At 39.4% G+C, this 16,342-nt stretch overlaps 2 protein-coding genes and 1 long non-coding RNA gene across 5 annotated transcripts; 2 read left to right on the top strand and 1 right to left on the bottom strand.

Annotated features, from left to right (window-relative positions):
• Positions 1-1,574: 1,574 nt before the first annotated feature.
• On the bottom strand, positions 1,575-2,492 carry LOC149107714 (uncharacterized). The gene is made up of 3 exons (XR_016208915.1): positions 2,357-2,492; positions 2,098-2,200; positions 1,575-1,727 (listed from the first exon to the last, which is right to left on the bottom strand). It is a non-coding gene; the product is annotated as an uncharacterized LOC149107714 (long non-coding RNA).
• Positions 2,493-3,009: 517 nt separating this feature from the next.
• On the top strand, positions 3,010-10,175 carry LOC110045360 (adenylate kinase isoenzyme 6-like). 2 transcript variants are annotated; one of them, XM_089295903.1, is made up of 4 exons: positions 3,443-3,580; positions 4,832-4,892; positions 7,557-7,702; positions 8,633-10,175. In XM_089295903.1, the coding sequence occupies exons 1-4, from the start codon at positions 3,498-3,500 to the stop codon at positions 8,811-8,813; spliced, it is 471 nt and encodes a 156-aa protein (XP_089152029.1). In that variant the 5' UTR covers positions 3,443-3,497; the 3' UTR covers positions 8,814-10,175. The 2 variants fall into 2 exon arrangements, with proteins under 2 accessions (XP_089152026.1, XP_089152029.1); XM_089295900.1 differs by lacking the exon at positions 4,832-4,892 and having other exon boundaries at positions 3,010-3,580.
• A 1,055-nt stretch (positions 10,176-11,230) lies between these two features.
• Positions 11,231-14,627, top strand: LOC110045358 (large ribosomal subunit protein mL37-like). 2 transcript variants are annotated; one of them, XM_089296184.1, is made up of 3 exons: positions 11,233-11,903; positions 12,388-12,846; positions 14,512-14,627. In XM_089296184.1, exons 1-3 carry the CDS (start codon positions 11,300-11,302, stop codon positions 14,562-14,564), a joined length of 1,116 nt encoding a protein of 371 aa, XP_089152310.1. In that variant the 5' UTR covers positions 11,233-11,299; the 3' UTR covers positions 14,565-14,627. The 2 variants fall into 2 exon arrangements, with proteins under 2 accessions (XP_089152309.1, XP_089152310.1); XM_089296183.1 differs by having other exon boundaries at positions 11,231-11,903; positions 12,388-14,627.
• Positions 14,628-16,342: the final 1,715 nt, after the last annotated feature.

Here is a 16,342-nt window from a genome sequence, read left to right on the forward strand (position 1 = left end):
TACAGCATTCGTCCGCGCGTGTTTCCTATCCGACACTCGCGCGGCAAAGAGGACAACAACAACAACAACAATCTTTATATTATTATTTTCTAAACAGCATTTAATATTACCTTAAGAAAATCATAAATTTGTTAACAATTATTCACCGACCTCAGAGTGAGTAATTGTTGTAGTGTGTACCACATTAGTGAATTAGGGAAAACAACCAGTGAAGTTATTTGGCGAAATCATTCCAGACTGTTTCAGAGTTAACGGTTTTATTATCGATCGATCAACTGATCTAATTATTAAGTAAGAATCCAAACTCAAAGCATTATTCACAAGTGTGGTACATACAAGTTTTAAGATAATTCTCTATGCTGTCTATGCTATAATGTTTTTGACCAACTCAGATGTGGCGACAAACCAGTGTTGTTTTGCCATCCTTTGGTTTCCGGTATTCCAGTGTGTCCCATGTTGTATTGCTGTTCCAGTAGTCCTTATTGTCGTGGCTTGTCGAGGTTGTATCTTCCTAACTTATATACTCTGTAACTGTCTTGCTATCCCGCCAAGTATCAGCTCTTCTTTGTCAAAATGTCTCGGCTTATAACTTAAGAGGTCTGTACAACTGCTTACAATCACTGCAAGTTACCTTGTGTCGATTTCAGGCTCCAAGAAGTCCTCCAGTTGCTCGGCCGGATGTGAAGACTACTTACGCCTACAATTTGTAGACGGTCTAAGCTTCCTGCGCCTGCGAAGTGCAATGCAAGCGGATTCCTTGAAGAGACCTGTCCTACAAGGCAACGCTAGCAAAGAGACATGTACTATCTGGTTGTTAACGCCGCCTGTAAGCGAAAAAAGCCTCCAAGGAAATTTTAACTGACTGACAGGCTATGCTTGCTGTCTGATCGCTCTCTAGTTAGATCAAGATCTTGTTGTAGCTTGCATCTTGTTGGTCAAGTGTTCTATAGATCAGTTTTGGAGGCTGCCTACACTAAAATTTGTAAGCCAGCTATCTAGGGTGTGTGCTTTGTCCCCGATGCCCACTATTCTAAAGCCTATATGTCTCATTAGCTACCTGCAACTAGAAACAGACAGCTTAACGTCTTTAGCTTCCTAATTTTTTAAATTATCTTATTAATTAAAATCACATCTGGGTGAACCTTGAGCCGAATTAAGACCCTGTTAAGGGCAAGGTTTCTGCCAATAACAGTGATAGTGCTGTCATTGAAAGAAACTAAGAAAATAATACTCTTTTTAAATAATTGGAAAACACTAAGCGGGAGATTGCGCGCAGGCCGAAGTGTTCCCGAAAGAAACCCGAACTGAGCCGAAGAAAGGCCGAACAATAAGACTTTTGCCGAATAATTGAATAAATGAAATTTCCGAAGGCCGAATTATAAAACCCAGGAAAGGAAAAGGGGAGGCCCGAAACCAAACTACCCAGTGCTAAATTAACTATCTAAAATAAATTAAGCCGAATCAGCCGAAGATAAACGAATGCAAGCCGAATGTGCACCGAACGTTTGCCGAATTGAAGGTTCATCCAGAGCTTTAGCTACTTACCCACCCTACCCTACCCACAAAGAGCTGCACTAACCGCTACCATATATAGGAGAACTTGTGTCTTTCGTTGCCAAGGTGATGCTGAGAACATTCGACTCCAATATGTTGGAAGGGTTCCTCTGGAATGGACTACTCTCTCGGGATATTGGACTAACTGCCTCAAGAGGTTGGGGAAATTAAACCTAAAATAATAAAAGCATGAGGAAACCTTGGCTTAGAAACTTAGAAATTTCTATATAGCCTCATAATTGACAATATTTAAAATTTCTGTCATAATATTTCTCATACCCGGGAAGAACTGAAAATCGAAGAATTGTATCGACCGAAATTTCCCCCCAAATAAAGCATCATGTATTTAAAAAAAAAAACGCTAATTCATAAATTATGACACGCCTTCTGGCCATTGTTAGCCGGCGCTTCTCAAGTTTTGCCAAAATCCAGTGTAAAAGCCCGGTGAGATAATATGTATACATTAGCGTGCCTGAACATTTTTAAAAATACGCGGCAAAACACAGACACAAATAAAAATTATGAGGACAAAGGTAAGTGTACCTGATTTGAGTTCACATCACGCCGCCACGTTTAATTCGAGAGGCCTAACTTGTAATACGTTTCGTTTCGTCGTGGACATGTATAATTCTCTCAGTCGCTGCCCCTGAAATAAAAAGAGCAAAGAAAATTCACTTTATTGTAATTCGCCAAGAACATAGGTAGTTTTGACTGAAACCGTTGTTTCAAAGTTATCGTCAACTCTTTCTGCCAGAATGACACAATTTGGTTCCTTTAAATTGGAACTAACTCACTATCTTACCTCTCTCTCAGCCTCTAGCTAGTACTTCTTATTGCTCAAGACAGATAAATAACTCTAGAGCTTTATAACTTCTCGCCTGCAGACGTGGACGAGATAGTTTTCTGATGTTTTAGGCTTTAAATTTCGCCGGGGTTCGTTCCTTCTCGTCTAAAATTGGCAAACTAATTTAAGCGAGCCAACTTTCTTACCGCACGTGCTCAGAATGTGATTGGCTCAAACTGTCAAAAGCCAACTAAAAGCCTGTCACACCACGGGAATTCGACTCTGCATACGTGTTGTATGAGACAGCTTGTGTATATAGAGAATTGTATGGGAAAGTCACCGATCCTAAACAAATTGTGTAAATAACTACCTAAGAAGGAGAGACAACGGTTTCGAATAACTTCAGTAAACGGTGTCAGAATGGCTTCAAAATCGGCGCAAGAGACAAGTACGCGGCACATTTGAGGTAGGAAAACTTTATTTCAAACTAGATATTATTTACACAACTTTTTTACGATCGGTGACTTTCTTCTTTTTTTCATCTCGTTTTTTTCCTTGTTTGTATGTCTGTTTTTTTGTTGTTTTTTTTTCAAAAAAACAAAAACAAAAACAAAAACAAAAACAAAAACAAAAACAAAAACAAAAACAAAAAAAGACATCAGTGTTTCAATCCCCATGGCAAGGCTATGCTGAACCGTTGTCATAACGTCATATTACAGGGGCATATCCAAGATTTTTCTTAGGAGGGGTGCACCATGTCTTACTTCAACACCAGTAAACCAAATAGCGTCTTTTTTCTTGCAGAATATGTATACTAGAAAGCCGCATGTCATCTCAGGTGGGAGGGGGGAGAGTGCGCGCCCCTGCATCCTCCCCCTGGATCCGCCCCTGTTTTAGCCGAAATAACGGAACAACAAAAAGAGCAATTCAAAATGGCTTGTATAGCACTTCGCTCCAGGTTACGGCGAGCCAAAATAGGACACGCAGCCCTGGGTACTGCAATCGGAAAAGGAAAAAGACTGGGCTCAAGCTTTTGAGATTGAATTCAACATGGCGTCCGGTAGGACGAGACCAAACATTTTGGTGACGGGAACTCCAGGAACCGGAAAAACAGTGACAGCAAGTGCGCTAGCAGAAAGAACAGCTCTGAATTACATCAATGTGGGTGATTTGGCCAAAGAAAAACACCTATACGAAGGATGGGACGAGCAATATGGCTGCCACGTGCTCGACGAAGACAAGGCAAGCAAATTAAAGTTTACTACGCTTAAAATAGTTCGTACTTTATTTTGTAGTTATGTAAAGCTCTCTCCTCTTAAGAGACCATTTTGTGCTCCCTTTAGAGTTTGCAAAAATTGGGCTTAGATAATTGTCCAGCTCTTGTATCTAATGCATCAAGTTGTACAATCAATTTAATTACTGGTATGAAAGTGGGCATGTTGTAAATTAAATGTATGTAGCTGTTCTATAGTGCACATCACCTTCGTCACATTGCCCTACCGGTAGGGATTCAGGTTATGAATTCATCAGCCCTTTTAAAACTTCTACATTGGGCCATGTACGTATTCTCGGTATTAGACTGGAACTAGCTTATGCACCATGGCCAGTCATTTAAACCCCCTGCCCCCCACTGGGGAATACCTGGGGCAAACGGGGGGCTTTAACCTCATTTTCACTTGATTTAGGTTCCCTGGTAGTCAGGGACGGCACCTTTTTTCATCGCTTCGCTATACAATGCGGGGGCTGAGCGGGGGTGTCACTCTTGGTTCACAACCTCTTTTAGATGACTGGGTTCAAGTTGCTTGTTCATGTACATGTAGAAAACATGGAGGCTGAACAACTGACAAAGAAGCTATGATTTCAATTGCTTAATATTTATCATACTTTTTCATGCTCTTTCTTTTTTTTTCAATACACATTGTATGATTAGCGATTTACTGAAAAACTTCAAATATAGAAAATAATAAAAATATAGTTGCCTGATGTTTCAATGTTGCTAGCATCATTATCAAGTTACAAATGACAGTTTTATTGTGGTGTGAAGATTAATTAGTGGAACTACATGTAGTGTATTAGACATTTGCATGTGATCTCACTTAAATAGTTTCATGCAGATAGAGTCAGTTCGCACGTTCAGAGTTGGCTTGAGGTTTTGAGATCCTGTAGGTGTTAAGCGTGTGTTTTCCGACTGACAAATGCAGGGTACTGTGTTTGGCAATACGTTGATGTAAGTGTCAGTTGGTGTAGCCAACATAGTCCAGGTGAAATCACATGCAAAATGTCTATTATACTAGCTCCACTAATTTATATTCACACTGCAATGAAACTGTCATTTTTACCTTGATAATGATCATGTTGGGCTCAATTTCTGCTGCTCTCTTGTGTCTGCTCTATGTTGGGCTCCTTTCCCAAACAGCGGCTGGTAATCAAGCCAATAGTGATGTTAGCAACATCAAAATGTTGGACAACTATAATTTTATTATTTTTCAACAGACTGCTAGAAAAAGAAGAAAACGAAGAGGAGGGGAAAAAATATGTAACCTTGACTTTGTTGGTATGACAGAAATCCTGTGAAAGCTCCAGTTGTTTAAAAAATGAAAATGTATTTAATGAATTGTACTAGTCTTGAAATTTAGAGGGTGGGGGAGCTCACTCTGTATTTTTACCCCATAAGACGGGGCTTCCACTGCATCTCACTAACAGTAAAAGTGACTGCCCTAAGTATCCCCCAATAAGGGAGACGGGGGGGGGGGGGGGGGGATTCAAATGACTGGTACATTATGACTGAGTCTAATGCGGGGAGTCTTTTCAAATGCAAATGACATTAATCTTTTCTTAATGATATTCCCCCACATGGGCATGAGCCTCCCTTGCAAGCTAGTTCCAGTTCAATGCCGAGAATACGAATATGGCCTATCCATGGGAATCCCACATTACAGTTTCCAAATTACTGCTACCGGTATATGCCAAATTGCAGATAGATCATCTCTATGCAGCTATGTACTAAGAGATGGACCATTATTTATTTTTCCCCTGAAAAAAATTCTGCACAGAAAAAAAAGCTGACAAAAAATATTGGGCAAGGAGATCCATGGGGAGAAAAAAAATTGAGTAAGTATTTTCTACCATACAGGTCCTGTGTTTGACTTGAACAAAATTCTTTCACCAGCTCTTGGTCACCCCCCCCCCCCCCCCCCCCCAAAAAAAAAAAAAAAAAATCACCCACAAGCTAAATGGTCTGTCCCTAAATTCATCTATCCCTATAATTTGTGGCCAGTTTGCAACATGCTTTTAATTCCCATGCCTCTGAACTTCAACCTGACATTCATAAAATATACTGGACTAAAAACCTAATAAATGTGACCTGATTTGGGAAAACATACACTAACGGATATCCGTTTAACGACCTGAAAAAACGGTAAACAAACGGATAGAAAACAGCCATCAAAAGCGTTTAAACAGTTGCTCAAACCGTTAAAACGGTTTGACCAACCGTTTAAACGGATGAGCAAAATAATTAAACGATTCTCTCAAATCATAAAACGGTTTCCTAAACCGTTCGAACGGATGCGTAAAAACGTCAACAAAACGTTTAAACGGATAGAGACATAATTAAACGGTTGGTCGCTTCAATCAAACGAACAACATTCAATCAAATGAACAACATTCAAACGTAAAATAATTTCTACACTAAGTGCGTATTAATGTCGTGGACATGACAAGATTATTTTGCTCCGTTCATTGCAAATCGCCTCATGAAAATTGTCTTACCGCACCGTCTGCTTTATCCTTAAAGTTAGCGAGTCCAAGTCAAGATTAGAAGAAATTGATTTCGAGTCAACAGAACAAATGCCATTAAAATATACCTTCCTTCTTTATTTTTGATCGCCTGAGAAATTATGTAATCACATCGCCAGTCCAGCTGAGCCAGTACAGTGATCAAACAAATGGTTGGTTCGAAGGCAAAACTTCGCTTCAATAAAGGATACATCGCTTATAAAAAAGTGGTTTAGATTCCCTCAATGTTTCCGTTTGGTCTGTGTCCTTTTAAACCAGAAACTAAGAGAATAAGCCTGCGGAGACCGCGAAGAAGGCGAAGACGGCAATAATTTTCAGGTCGCCATGTAACACGCCATATTAGCTGCTGTGTCCATGATCAGCGGTTTCCGTTAATAGTGTGTGCGATGATTGGTCGTTGGTTGCCACGGAAATAAAACAAAATATTCCACCAGAGAGAGCTAGAGGTTATATGTTTTTTCCCGGCAATATTTTATACTCATCTCTTTTAAAACTTTTAACTCCCATACACATCCTTATTAAGTTAGTATAGGTTCCCTTTAGTTTTACATGGACACTTAAATCGAGCCTAATACCGACCAGACTGAAAATAAACCCAATTTTCGTACGTTGTTAACAATACAAGCATAATTTGAACTGATTGAATTGATCGTTTGTCTGTCCGAAACCTTTTCTAAAGAAACTTTTTAGAAACGAACACTTCTACTAAGAGCACGCTTATGTGCGGGCTTCCACATGCATTCTATTTTAAGACTAAGCGCGCGCGCTTCGCTACATCATGAAGTCAACAAAGCGGTGAAATCGGTGCGAACAAAAGTAGCTGAAAGTTTACAAGAGAGCACAATATTAATTTTTTTGTAAACTTTCGTTCGTACCGATTTCACCGCTTTGTTGAATTCATTCATTCGTTCATTCATTGACTTCAAGCGGAGACTTGTTCAAATAAACAATTGAATTTATTTTACAACTAAATCAATGTTACATGTTTTGTCCTATCTTAAATTTACAAAATAAAATTCACATCTGAAGTTTCGACCCTTATCCTAGTTAGCCTAATTACAGTTAAAAAAGTCGAGCTGATGCATATGTAATAGATCGACACTTGTTGTTAATCTTGCCTTTTATACCCCGCCAGATTTTTTCTTTTTGCTCATTTGAGGTAACAGGAAACTGTGTAAATATTAAAGTTTTCAAGGAGTTCAGTCTGCCGCTATCCAGGGACCCTTTCTTATGTTCCTTGAATGTATGAAGTACATGTATTAAGTATTGACTTAATTATTGATTGACTTTCTACTCTGGGAGTCAAGGGATTACATGTGCTGTACATGCAAGTTTAAAATACATTTTATCTGAGTGATTTTATTAAACAGACTTCTTGTGTTAAGTCTAAAGTCTAATCCTGACTTTTTTTTCTTTGCAGGTAGTGGATGAATTGGAGGATCAAATGTGTGAAGGTGGACATATTGTGGATTACCATAGTTGTGATTTTTTTCCAGAGAGATGGTTTGACATTGTATTTGTGCTTCGCACAAACAACACAACACTTTATGAAAGACTTGAACAGAAGTAAGTATAGTAAGTAAGTGAGGCTAGAACTGTGTTTGGGGTTTAAGTCTCAAGTTTGAGGCTACTGGCTTGTTAGGGTAGTGTTCATTTCTGGTTTCCAAAGTACAAAGTGGCTAAAGCTTTTTTCACTCCACCCTGAAATTGAATGGGATTATACATAAAGCTTGAAAAGGGCTACTCACAACATAAAATTTACTGGTACTCAATAAGTAAACCTGAGAGAAGAGAGGCACTGTATCTTGCCCAAGAACACAGCACAATGACCCTGGCGAGCTTGAACAGGGACTTCTCCACCTAGCGTCAGCATACCAACCACTAGATCATCACACATCCCATAAGAGTAAGACATATTTAAAAGTCTCTGATAGTCTGATTTGTTGCTCTTTCCTTGAAACAAGCTACATTTGGAGTTCCACGGTCGCACTTTCTTCCACAGATGAAAGCTGTCCATACATGTACATCTGCTGTATTTTAATATATGTTTGTTAGTTTTATTTATTTTTTTAATTTTTTTTTGTCGTAATTTATAAACATATGAATTTACAAACTATCAATGGGTAAGGCAAGGAAGCCCAAGGAAGCCATTGATAAGGCTCATGTAATGGACTACAAATCTACTGGTCTAAAAATACCCAAGACTTAACAAAAGAATATGGACCAACATAAAGCATGCCTGTTGCTGTGTGTACAAAGGAAATAGGCCTTAAATGTTACTAATATAACTGATGCTGTCATAGCTCTTGATATGGTTTTTCACAACTAATTGTCCCCTTGCCAAAATAAAAATTGTTTATAACATACACCACTGACAGACTGCTCCAAAATTTAAATACTTGTGAAGAATGGATGAGAGATAACTCTTTCTGACTTCAGGAAAATTGAATTTTTTACATTGTACATGTGCTAATTTCTCTTTGTCTCTTCTTCTAGGGGTTACAGTGGAAAAAAGCTTACCGAAAATGTGGAGTGCGAAATATTTCAAACAATACTAGAAGAAGCAAGAGAAAGTTACAGAAAGGAAATAGTTCACGAACTGAAAAGTAATACTCCAGATGAAATGGAAACAAATTTGGATCAAATTGAACGATGGGTTCAACAGTGGACTGGGTAGCATGGACCGTGTACTATAATATTTTGTTACTAACAGTATATTTATAAATGTTTATCATATTATCAGAGAATACATGTAGCGACTTGTTCTGTACCCATGGATGTTGCCGAAGACATCTGAATAGGCCATTTCGGAGTTACCTACACCTCTGTGTCAAAACAAGTCTTTGTTGAAAACCATTCCGAAAATGAGTTCACCTGCAAGTTCATTTTCATGCAGATCAAACTTTTTTTCATAAGAAAGGTTTTGCACAAAGACTCGTTTTGAGACAGAGACACTAGGTAACTTGGAAATATCTTATTGTAAATGATGATGCCTTTGTGCCTGAAAGGAGAAGAAAGTGCAAACATACCTTGTGAAAAGGCCAAATTGTTTAGTTCAGGTCGATATTAATTGTGATTGGCTTTTAGGATAGAATACTAGCCAGGGTACATCAAAATGTTAAGTACTTCTTAGATAATTACCCCAAATGCCCAATGGAGAATTAACTGTGAGTGTAGGGGGTATTTTGAATCTTACCAGCTATGCAGGCTACTACACGTAGATAGGCTACAACCTATATACAGCTTTTTGAATGATCTGTGGACCAAAATAATTTGGTAATACTTTGTTAGGGGTGATACACAGTAAATTTTACTAGTGAAAATGGTCCAAAAAAATCAGAGTTCCACAGACATTTGTTTAACAAATGCCATGGTTCTTGCTGTCTATTTTCTGTGACACCACACCAGTGTTTTAATTTATATTTAATAATTTTTTTTTTTTTGGCCAAGGGAAGTCTCATTTGTAGAGGTTTCAGCAACCTCCTTCACAGTTGCTATTTGAGCTTGTCATGCAGTGTTTGTGGGAAGAGTGGGTAACGAGCTGTTAGAGCACCTGTGTAAGAGGCTACAAGGTTTCACTGAGGGGTTTGTTACAGAAATCTGTAGTGTGAGTTGAGTGTAATTGAACAAAACTGAAAGTTTCACCGTAATTTGTCTTGCACCTGTACTCACTTAAATAGAAGAATCCCCCATGAACCTCTGCAGAGGAGAGGGAGAGAGAGAGAGAGAGAGAGAGAGAGAGAGAGAGAGAGAGAGAGAGAGAGAGAGAGAGAGAGAGAGAGCCACAATAGCCCCCGTCACGGTTAACTTTTCTTATTCAGTTTGCATTACATTATGATCCAACATGCTAAACTTCCAGGAAAGTCCTGTGCACTTTGCAGCCTAATACCTCTCAACTTGCCTAGCAATTCTACCCTGAGACTCACGAGGTCAACTTGTAGCAAGTCTACCAACATGCATGGTAATTTCGGGTATGATTTTCGATCAAGTTATGCTACATGTACAGTACCAAATAAAAGCATATGAGCATTGCCTGTAACATTGTTCTGAGCTAGGGAATTAATTTTACGGCAGGCCTGAAATCAATCTCGTTCCCGGGGCTTTTGCCCTTTTGAGGGAAAAGGCCCTAAGAACAAGGTTGGTCTGAAACAGGGTATTGATTTAAGGTTCAGGTCTTAAAAATGGTATCAAAAGTTTTGGTCAAGCTGTAAATATGATGGGGAAAATTGCAGAATTTAGATTTGGGGTGTAAGGGTTTTGGGAAGCAGGCTGCACACCCCCACCCAATTTTTCTGGGATTATCTCCCCTCTCTGGGACATTCTGCAATAGTGAGAAAATCTGTTCTAGCTTTCCAGGTTATTATATAGCACAGTGTATACCTGATTTGTGAATATGGACTGAGAGCCCAGACTGCCCTGACCAAAATCTATATCCTCAGTGTAAACTTTCAAGACCTAGCTATCTTTTCATTGAACCCTATGATACATGTACCTTGCAGCCAAAATGGCAAAACCACTAAGCTGACAATTCATGAAAACTTGTCAGCTGCCTGCGGGGTACCAGTACTCCCTATATTGGACTATACGGAGAGTCTCCTTTTTCAGGTTGGAGTTATATAAATGGATAGGATGGTTTAGGTATTTAAAAGATGATTTCAAAATATCTTTTACAGTTGGTATCAGTGATAAGGAAGTTCTAACGCCTTTTGATTATTTGGGAAATTTTTTTAAGGTAGAAATTTTTTGTGGACTTTTTTTGGGTAGAAAAATTTCTGCGGGACAATTTTTGAGGATCGGTAAAAGTGTACTGTAGGAGACTGAAGGGGGGGGGGGGCATCTTCTGTAGAAGGTATATGAAAAGGTTAACTTTTCTGTCAAAAATGTTACATAAAAGGTTAAGGGTTTGGACCCAAGGGCCAGGGAGAAGCTCCCCCCAACCCCCCTCCCCCCCTCCCCTCCGGCATAAAAGTTTGTTACTTTCCCCACCTCCTGGCCCAGCTGATACCTGTTATCTGAGGGTTGAGAAATGAACCAAACCCTTTGACTGACATTACTGCACTTTAGTTGTCACACAACGCGTTTTTCCGTTTTCTGAGCGTTGTGTAACAAAAACTTCAGCGGGTTTTGCTTCTCGCATATCGCTGGCTCAGCTGTGGAACCAATATGGCCGCCCGTTTGATAGAACAACGTGCTGGAAACAAATTGCAGCTTCTTCACTACACACTGCGGGTCACTCGCCGACGACTGTGTGCCGTCGCCACTAAAGAAAAACAAGAAGCTCACCAAACTGGAATTCCGTTGATAGTTCCACCCCACGTTATTGCGAAGGCTTTCATAGTGCACCCATCGACTACAAGCGCGTTTGATGCCTCCTCGAAATACCAGTGGCTTACCAAAACCAAGTTATTCGAAGGGCTCCCAGCTCCCTTCTCGAACTTAGACACATTTTTCAACGATGAAGAATATGTTGCTCTTAAAAACAAATTTAAGAAATCCGTTCTGCAAAATTATGCTTTTCGCAAAGAAGGCAAAAGCCGGAATCATAGATTCGAACAGAAAGGCGAGGAAATTAGGCTGGGAGTTCTGCAAGATTTGCTGAGGTTTGGTTGGTCTTTTTCGGATCGTTTCCTTCATTTGAGTGATTGCTTTCTCGATTTTAAACCCAAGATCAGGATTCACTGGGTGAGGCACCACAATTTTTATCAGTTGGATCAGCAACCAGCGTATGTCATACGGACGAAGCAAAAAATTCCTTTATTTGAGCAAGGTAAGTAATTCTTTGAAGTGATTATTAGTGATCTTGTTGACATGGCAGTGTATTTAAAAGCTCGTAGCAGTAACTGCTCAGAAAAGTAATCGATTTTCTTCTGCTACATACACGTACATACATGTGCAATATTAATAGGGAAGATTTTTGTGTACAAACACTGTTTTTTTTTTTTTTTTTTTGTGATAATTCAAATTTCCAGGCAATAAACCAAAAAAAACCCCAGCAGCTAATATTTCTAGGTGACGTCACCAATGTATCGCATATTTACATGGTGCAAAGAAAGCCAATTTTTGATGCTTGGCCCTCAGGGAAGCTGTAACTAATTTACATGTATGAGGCACTACCAACTGACATGATGACCTAAATTTTGTTGTCTTCTGAGTTGACCTCAGAGACAGTTGACTATTGATTTTCAAAGTGTTTCCTCCATTCCTGGTCTTGATTACTGTAGTAACATTTTGTATCATTTATATTCTGATAGATATTGAAAGAACTACTGTGGAGAAACTTCCTGGTCCCTTTGATACGTACAGCATAGGCGTGTTCCGCCATCCCATCGTCCATTTGAGGAACATCCCAGGCTTTCAGAACAGTTCTTTTAACAAGTACTCACACAACCACACTCTGTTTTTGACGAATGTTAATAAATTGACTTATGAGCAGCAGCAAGCTTATGGAATTATGAGCATGTTTGGCTCATTGGTTGCCTTGGCAATGGATAGCGGTGTCAAAATGGGAGAGCATCTGGAAACTCCCCTTGTCACAAAGTGTGTGATTACAGAGGGAATCCAATTTACTCTGATGTGTTACCAACTTAATACGCTATCTTTTCAGGAAGACTCTGGAGTAAAGAACTGTGCCTGGGCCTCTCATAGCATGAATCTTTTTGAGAAATCAGCTTCCAAAGTCAGACCAGTACTTTATGAGATTTTGGATGCAGGTGATGACGTACCTGGTTTTAATGATGAATGTTTTAAATCAATACTGGCTTTCCTTTGCCAAGAAACTGAAAGTGGTACAGTAGTGTAAATTGATGCTTCAGATCTCATAAAGCAACAAGATGTTACATACCTTTATAATCCATCAAATATTTTTGCTCGCGCACAATTGGTCTAAGCGTATAACGTGACCGAATATTCCCCAGCTAAAACTGGAGAATATCCGAGAATATTCCCCAATTTTCAAAACTGCGCGTGTTTCAAAAAATATTTGAAGGATAATAAACACAATAGCCTCCATTTGACTTTGAAAATATGCTCGGATATTTGTCCTTGGACATTATCTGTTCCTCAAAGCTCACAGTTTTCTGAGAGCGCAGCTTGAGGAAAACTGTTCCATTCTCGGAACAGATAATATCCATGGACAAATATCTGAGCATTTTTTCTCCCCAAATGGAGGCTATTGTTTATATACGATGTCTTATGGCATGTGTATACATGCACATTTACACACTGTAAAGAGGCTGGCAATGTTGTGCTGTTTTCTATAATATTATTTATTAAAGGGTCAAGGCTGTGCTACATATATTTACAGTGCTGACTATTGAAAACAAAGTACAATAGACCATTAATTTTTTTCACTCTGCTAGAAGGTCACCTGAATATCACACCCCTTAATAGACCCTTTGCATAAATGGTGCCTAAATGTGAACACTACTTTATACATCCTTAGCCTCGTACTGATGTTTTCAGTCAAAGGATTTTTCACATGAATGTGAGGCTTAGGATGAATAGGTATTGTTATTCAAATTTACATGCCATTTTTGCAAAGGCTCTATGACAGACTAGAAAATTAGTGGAAAAGAAAGCATACCATTAGATCAAATCTTAGTTACCACCTACATGTTAACCAATTAGGACTTGCAAGGTTTGATACTTAAAATAAATAACAGTTGTTATATGGCAAGGTAATGTGGAGGTTAATCTGAGCCTCTGATTGGTTCTTTTTTGGTCTGGATTTTGCCATATGGACTGTTTCCATGGAAATGGTCATCAGCCGTGTATTTATTGCTTTCAAAAGCCAGAATAGTTGAGGCAGGAGTGCCATATAATAAGCTACTTACTAAGCTAATTTACTTGAGCCGTTCTGGGGAATATTGGCCATGGTTGTTTTACGGAGACCTTTCTGCACACCATTTGTACTGCTATGACCTTGGGCCAATATTCCCCAGTACGGCCCTCGCACTCAGTTAGTAAAAGGTTATTAGTATTCTAATAGTGTGCCTTGGGTGTTAATAAAAGTTGTTGTTGCTTTATAAAACCCCCAAAAAATCAAACAGGCCCACCATCAGTAATTCTTGGTAATCACGATTTGATGTGGTCACTCATGATATTTTTGCCTTGTGTGTATTTATTACAAAAGTCGCAATTATCAGCGAGGCTATGATGCAACTTTGTGTAGCAAAATTTTGGTTTTAATTCTTGAATTTCGTTCCAGTTGACCAGGCCAGCCCGACATCTCTTTATGTCTGGACGGTGTTGTCAGTGGTTGGGGGGGAAAGTTGTTCAGATACCATAAGCTGTTGAACTACAATTTTTTGACGTTGATTGCAGGAGTCGTTGCTTTATGGTATTTAGGTGGGGTAAGGTTTTTTGTTTGGTTTCAGTTCAATCAGGTCAAGACCTTGGTCATCCTGAACACATCAGCCATCTTGTCTAACCTTCGGAAAGGGACTGGTGAAGAAAAATCAAAGTGTTGAATAAAAGTGAAATAAAAAAAGGACTTTATGAATGCGAAAATACATTTGTATAAATAACTGAATTCCAGTAATTGACCAATTTCGATATATTAAAATTCAGCCTAACAAAATAGACCTCAGCACGGGACTCTGGGGAATAAACCCCACAAACTCTGTAGTTATTCTCGGGAGCCTCGTGCTGAGGTCTTAACATTTAGACCTCAGCACGAGGCTCCCGTGAATAACTACAGAGTTTGTGGGGTTTATTCCCCAGAGCCTCATGCTGAGATCTATTTTGTTAGGTTGAATTTTAATATATCGAAATTGCTCTATTAATATAATCACTCCCTCATAACTAAGTGTCATGAGTTAAAATGCTATGTTGGTTAATTGAAAACTAAATGAATTGATTTATTGCATTACGAAGAACGTTTTAAAACTTTAAAAATAGGAAGTTGTCCACTTTCGGTTGAAATACTATTATAGTGATGCTCAATTCCTCCCGTTTGTTGGTATCATTCAGAAGAAAGGTGTTGTACCCCAAGCATTGGTTTGTTCTCCCCGTCAAGTTCCTGCTCAGTTTGAGCTTCAACTGTGCAACCAGGAGATGGTGGTCTCAAGCCACATCTGCCCCTCGCCTGACACGTACATCTTGAAGAGTTCTTCGGAATCTCTTCCCGATGCACATGTGATCAATCTGATTCTCTGTCTGCAGGTCTGGTGATGCCCAAGCCGCTTTGTGTATCCTGCGGTGTTGGTGTTTTAATAACACATATGAAAAATGTATGCTTTTAGTAGATAGCCTAGCTTGCCCTGCAAAGATGATATGGCTATGACGTCATATAACGATAACTATATTTGTAATGAGAAATATAAAGATGTTGCTGTTGTTGTTTGTCCACCATCTTGGATCTGGAATGCTGGGTTTGGTGCTCATTTGTGTTCATCAGTCAGTCCCTTGTTAATGTTCTTGTGTCAGTCTCACCGATTTAGGAAGCTTGGCAGTCGAGAGACTGACTGAACACAAACAAGCAACGAGAAAGGGTGATGCCAACAATCACATTATTGGTGAACACAAGAGAATATCATCAACTGACAAACCAAAAAATTGACTGGAACTCTGCTGAACGCTTAACCTTGGAAAGCTGGTACTCTAACTTTACGAACAAACGCCTCTTAACAGATGTCAATAACTAGCGGCAGCTTACAAATAGGGTTCCCAGTAGGTTTGGCGGGATGCGGGATTTGGCTTTTTTTCGCCGTGATATTTGGGATTTGAGCTGAAAACAGGGGCGGGAAGCGGGAATTACAATTACGAGCGGGAGCGGGATTTCATGTTTTTATGGGATTGGGATGCGGGATTTGTAAGGGGAGCAGAGCGGGATACGGGATTTCAATTCTTACGTGACTTCATAAATTGTTATTGACCAGCGCAAAAACCACAAGCTGGCAGAAACGAACCATATAGCTGTGTCAGGTTTCAAGTAATGAATAGCAACCGCTCGGTACCCTGTCAGGTTCTGTCAAACTATCGTCCATTTCCAACATTTTCGATGCTTGCGTCTGTAACCTTTACCTCCCGATCCTTTCTAGTTTTTCTAGTCTCTTGACCTTTTCCAAAGCGCTTGGCTTGTTTTGGCCAGGATGGCCACACCGGATGGCGGTGATAGTGATTTACCGAACAAAGTATGCGACATTACGAATTGCGTCACCATATAGTAGACCATATTACGAAAAGGATGTGCGAGCAGGAATGCCT

Source organism: Orbicella faveolata, unplaced genomic scaffold (genome assembly GCF_042242905.1).
Source record: "Orbicella faveolata isolate gen_17 unplaced genomic scaffold, um_ofav_v1 contig_26, whole genome shotgun sequence".
NCBI classification, from domain to species: domain Eukaryota; kingdom Metazoa; phylum Cnidaria; class Anthozoa; order Scleractinia; family Merulinidae; genus Orbicella; species Orbicella faveolata.